Source organism: Rutidosis leptorrhynchoides, chromosome 4, assembly GCF_046630445.1.
Source record: "Rutidosis leptorrhynchoides isolate AG116_Rl617_1_P2 chromosome 4, CSIRO_AGI_Rlap_v1, whole genome shotgun sequence".
In the NCBI taxonomy this organism is placed as follows: domain Eukaryota; kingdom Viridiplantae; phylum Streptophyta; class Magnoliopsida; order Asterales; family Asteraceae; genus Rutidosis; species Rutidosis leptorrhynchoides.
In genome coordinates this window covers 96,099,546-96,105,130 of record NC_092336.1, presented here as the reverse complement: position 1 = coordinate 96,105,130, position 5,585 = coordinate 96,099,546, and the positions used below count along the sequence as shown (strand labels likewise).

General features: G+C 35.1%; 1 protein-coding gene across 1 annotated transcript; it reads right to left on the bottom strand.

Moving 5' to 3' along the window:
• Positions 1-4,211: 4,211 nt before the first annotated feature.
• LOC139840836 (uncharacterized) lies at positions 4,212-5,294 on the bottom strand. The gene is made up of 3 exons (XM_071831079.1): positions 4,688-5,294; positions 4,574-4,641; positions 4,212-4,511 (listed from the first exon to the last, which is right to left on the bottom strand). Exons 1-3 carry the CDS (start codon positions 5,292-5,294, stop codon positions 4,212-4,214), a joined length of 975 nt encoding a protein of 324 aa, XP_071687180.1.
• Between the last annotated feature and the right edge of the window lie 291 nt (positions 5,295-5,585).

The window sequence follows — 5,585 nt, the reverse complement described above, 5'->3', positions numbered from 1 at the left end:
AAGTAATTATTTTTATAATTTTTTCAGATCTATATAAGTTTTAAAAACTCAGAAAAAAATTATACATATTTTATTTTTGGTTAAAAGTATTTATTACGAATTTTACATTATTTTTACGTTTAAACACTACATAATTCGTATTTAATTATAAATAATATTCCATAAATTATCAAAATTATTTTTATGCATCATAACACTTATAATACTAATTATAACATATAAACATAATTAATTTAGAATTTTACAAAGAATATATAATAAATATAAATGACAATATTGAAATTTTTTTAATAAAAATAGAAAGTACCTCAAATTTTCTTCAAGGTTTTGAGAGAATAACTTAAGTTTTTGTGTTTGGCAAGAAAAAACGAATGAGGAGCCATGTATTTATAGGTAAAAAATGGTTGGTGAAAAGAAAAAAAAAATAATAAAATAAAGGTGCCAATTTTGACAAAATAATAAAAACATGTTAAAAATGTTTTTAAAAAGTTTTTGTTTTTGAAAATATTTAGTCAAAATTCATGGGCTCATTATTTAATTTATTAAAAAAAAATCTTATTTCTTTTTATTTTTATTTTTTTTATAAGCTAAAAATATATATAATGATTAAAATAACTTATCATTTAATTAATAATTATGTTACATATAGTTTTAAATATAATACGCATTAATATTAACTAAAGTTATTTTATATAATTAGTGTAAACTTTAGTTAACAGAACGTGTCAACTAAAAATAAATATTTGATCAACGTCGAATTTAATTATATATTACGTATGGATAACAACCCTATAGTCAAATTAGTCAATTCAGGTATGGAAATATGAGGGTTGTTATATTGCACCCGCATCTACCCACCATCCAATTGTATCATCCTGTACATAGAATGCATCAGAAATATGCGAAACATAATTCTTAATTGGAATAGTCACAAAGTCAGAATTTTGACCTTGATTAGGAGTAGGATCCTTTGATCCTTGGCCCGCACCAGATGTGCTTGCTCCTTCTACCATCTTGACTTTGCAATCCCGCTTAAAGTGACCGGGTTTGCCACATCTCTAACAAGACTTCTTGTCCTTCTTATTGGACGTATTCTTGTTGTTTTCAGACTTTCGCTTCTTGTTGTTAGATTTCTTGTTGTATTTATTTCCATGAGATTTATCTTCAATCATGTTGATTGAAGAAGATCCCACCTCTTTACCCTTTCCCTTGCCACTATCTAGTGCCCGAATTGATTCCTCAATTCTCAAGTGACTTCCCAACTCATTCAAATTCATCTCTTCCTTATTGTGTTTGAGTGTGTGTTTGAAATCTTGCCATGAAGGTGGCAATTTGTCAATGATGGATGAAACCGTGAAAGTTTCATCCACACTTATGTTGTGTTGGGTAAATTGCCCCAAGATCCTAAGGATCTCATGGAATTGTTCCATGATGGGCCTAGTATCAACAATTTTGTAATTGTTGAAATTACTAACAAGGAATTTCTTGCTAGACGCATCCTCGGCCATATACTTGGCCTCCAATTTGTCCCAAAGTTCCTTGGCCGATTCAACCGAATTGTAAACATCAAATAAAACATCGGACATACCATTTAGAATGTGGCCACGACACAGCAAGTCATCATTGTCCCATTTGCTCCTTAACCGGGCATTTTCCATGGTCTCTTCATCCGATTCAACGGGCCTTTGAGTGGACAAAACATACAGCAACTTTAATGAAGTCAAAAGAAACTTCATCTTCTTTTGCCATCTCCTGAAATCTGCCCCTTCAAACCTTTCCAATTTTGCAAACCTTGAAGTCATTTCCTTTACCGTTTCACCGGACATGGTGATCTAGTATTCGATTAGAATGTTATGAACTTGGATTGTAAGTAATCTTCGTGCCTGAAACGGAACCGACTCCGGATTGATCTTTGAATCGTGTGTACACTTTCCTAATCGAATATTTTGACCCAATTAGCCACGGGTTACACGAAGTTTCGATTGGGATAAGACAAAGACTAGATTGTTGTCTTGGCTAAAAGAAAACAATCAAAATTATTGCAGAGATTATCTTCTAATTGTATGAAATGAAAGTGTGTGTAAAAAGGTTAAAAATATGGAACCTTTTTCAAATACACCAAATGTGTATTTATAATGGGTCAAAAGGTTTGATGAAGAATCACAACCTTTGATTCATGCCCACTAGTTGCTTGGATGTTTTCATTTATGTATTTAGACTTAAAATGGTCTAAAAACATGAAAAAACGGAGTTAAAATACCCTGGAACAACCCCAAAACGTTTGCGGTTCGAAATGTGACTTTTGGATGAAAAGACACCTTTTCAGCGACCCATGTATTAAGCCGCGCCGCGGGCCCTTGAGCCGCGCCGCGGGCTAACAAAAGAAAAACACTTGAAAATGCCAAAAGTCTAGACATGGATTTTGTGCCTTAGGCCGCGCCGCGGGTGGCTGAGCCGCGCCGCGGGCTAAGCCTGGCCAGCACTCCAATTTTCCAAACTCAAGGTTTTTCATTCGAATGGCATTTTCAAGTCCCGTTTCGCATTTCTTAAGTTCCAAATATCATTTCCAAGCCCAAAGGAAACCTCAAACCACCTCACGTTTTACGAACGTGTACTCCACACTCTCCGAATTCGTGTAACGTATCAATGGTTCGAAAACACTTTCAAGTTAGTAATCCAATCCCTAAAATGTATGTTGGATCATGCTAAAATCACCAACATATAGGAGGTGATGTAATTGTATATTGTACAATGTGATCATGAATTTATTTGATTAAGATGATCACGATCATACAATTGAGGGAATATAATTGTTAATTGAGTAAATTTGATTCTTTTTAATTTTTACCCTTAATGATTAATTGAATATTGAATATACATATATAAATATAAAATTGGTTGCACTTGTTAGAGTTTTCTGGTAATCACATTTGTTTATGTTTAAGCAACCAAAATTTGAATATGTTTTTTTAAAGGTTTTTGCTTGAACTTCTTTAATCACATTTGTCTTTATATTAAATATTGAAGACTGAATCTGAGATTAAGGTCGATGTCAGTTTTACCGATTGTATGATGATGTTTCTTCATACTAAAATCGATAACTCATCATAGCGATTTATAGTAAAGGACATTAAAGTAACCAAAGTAGTGTAAGGTCTTCGAAGCTAAAGCAGTGGATAAATTCATGAGAGGCTATGACTTTGTTACCATATCTAACGTCCCCTAAAGCTAAAACAATTAACTAATAAGATATTCCTGACTATGATATTTGATATTCAAGCCGGTTAGCTGGGGTTATAATTAACCCTATTAAGCATTCGAATTTTGGGTTCACATAGATATGTTTAAGTGTCATTCTCGTCGGGTTAAATCAGGGTTTGCATCCAAAAATCTGTTACTCAGCTACATAACCAAACCAAAACCAATACTAAATGGCTAAATATAGCAGCAATGGTTAGTTGCTTCAGTCAATTATCTTATGATTATGATCGCTACAGAAAACAAGAAAATTGTAATTGGAAAGCGATGACAACAGTCCGGAAAATGTAAGACGACGATAACAAATGGAGATGAAAACATTTGACTAGTAAAAAGTTGACATCACCAATGGACCCAAAGGGTGAAAGATATGTATGCGTATTTCGGACATTTCAGTCACAACTTACACTAATTTAGATCCTAAAAGGTGGCAAATCTCAATACATTATGTGCCATGTAACAGATTTACATCATTGTTCCATCAAGGAAATGATCGGGTGAGTGGGCTCCGACATCGCTTTCGGACCCCGTTAGTGACTCTTAACCGCCGTAAAAAAAAAAAACAAACAAAATATAGAGTTATGAATCGATAGATTTATGTTGAACATTTGTATTACAAGCTTGCTTGATTCGATACTATATTACTGTTGAACACACACTAATTATAGTGTGTGACTCAAAGGCCTATTAAACCATACACGGTAAGGAGTTTTTTTTTTTTTTTTTTTTTTTTTTTTTTTGAAATGCAATTTATTTCATATAGACAAAAATACATTACAGTACACACAAGATTCATGACCAAATTACCACAACTAAGAACAGTGGCCATGAAACTCAAAATAAAAAAGCCTAAAACATCAGAGGCTACACATGGTCACCTAAACTCAATGAATTTGATCACATTAAATTCGATAACCTACTAGACAAATTATTGACAGTAGGAAACGCAACGTCTAATAACTAGCTTCAAACAATAAGGCTTTGAGGGTTATGTATCCAATTGTGCCATACGATAACTTTTCCTTTGCATCTTTTCGCATCCAATCGAAGCTTGTAACTTGAATTATATTTAAGGCGACCGGAGTGTTCCAACATTTATTAGAAAACACCTTTTGATTACGGTTTTTCCAAATTAAGTAAGCACATGTCCACGCCATCGCTTGCCAAATAACTTTCCCCACATTGAAGTAGCTTAACCCGAGTCCATGAACAAGTCCCCCACACTGATAAATGGAATCCCATCCCTTCCCCACCTGTCGAAAACTTTGCACCAAACATCAAAAGCATGCTTACAATGGATTAGAGAGTGATTTACCGTTTCAATGTCGTCATCACATAAAGGGCAACGAACAGAATTAAGATCAATCCCTCTTTTATCGAGCTCTACAAGAACGGGAAGTCGTAGTTTCTTTGCTCTCCACACAAAAACCTCCACTTTTTGGGACAAGATTGTTGTGAAGCGTCTCACCATTCATGTTGCTTGACGTGAGAAGTCGCGAGTTAATCAAAGTAGCAAGACCACTTGTTGTGAAGACCCCATTACTACTCAGTGTCCACCTCCAAGAGTCTTTCTTTTCCGCATTTAACACCACATCTTTGATCAATTCGGATAAACTTTGTAGCTCTCCCCCCGCACATCCGGACGGCTCTCGAACCCAAGACCAATTACCCACCCAATTTGAACCGTTCCAAATGACACGATCTTTGACCAAAGCACTAGCTTCCGTATCAAGTCTCCAAAGCCGTTTGAACTTGTCTTTTAAAACATCGTTCCCAATCCAAGGGTTATTCCAAAAAGAAGTAGATCCACCATCACCTAGAACTTTAGCAAACAAATTTCGAAAAGGAACACCAATCTCATAAATGTTATCACCGTTTTTTAAAATATCAATCCATACCGACTTGTAGTAGTCGCTATGGAAAGGGACGCCAACAAAAAGCCTACCCGAAGGACCATAAATACTCGAAATGACCTTGACCCACAAGGAGGTGGTTTCGGTTTTAAACCTCCACCACCACTTGCCAATCAAGGCCATGTTTTTGCCTTTTAAAGTGCCCAAGTTTAACCTACCCTCCCCATAAGGTAATTGGATAACATCCCATTTACCCATGGAATTTTTGGTTTATTTCCCCCCGACTTGCCCCCAAAAAAAAGAATGCCTTACACACTCAAGATTTTTAATCACACATAGCGGGGCACAGAAGAATGAGAAGTAGTACAACGGAAGACTATCAACACCGACTTAATAAGAGTCAAACGCCCACCAAATGACACTGATCTAACTCTTCAATCCGAAAGACGTTTCTCAAATTTATCGATAACTGGT

What these genes read in the sequence shown, in the direction of transcription:
- LOC139840836 (XM_071831079.1), bottom strand. Translation starts at nt 5,294, where the DNA reads ATGGCCTTGATTGGCAAGTGGTGGTGGAGGTTTAAAACCGAAACCACC. An exon ending in TCTTGTCCCAAAAAGTGGAG is followed by an intron (nt 4,642 to 4,687) that starts GTTTTTGTGTGG and finishes CCGTTCTTGTAG; the next exon opens with AGCTCGATAAAAGAGGGATT. An exon ending in GTGATGACGACATTGAAACG is followed by an intron (nt 4,512 to 4,573) that starts GTAAATCACTCT and finishes AGTTTTCGACAG; the next exon opens with GTGGGGAAGGGATGGGATTC.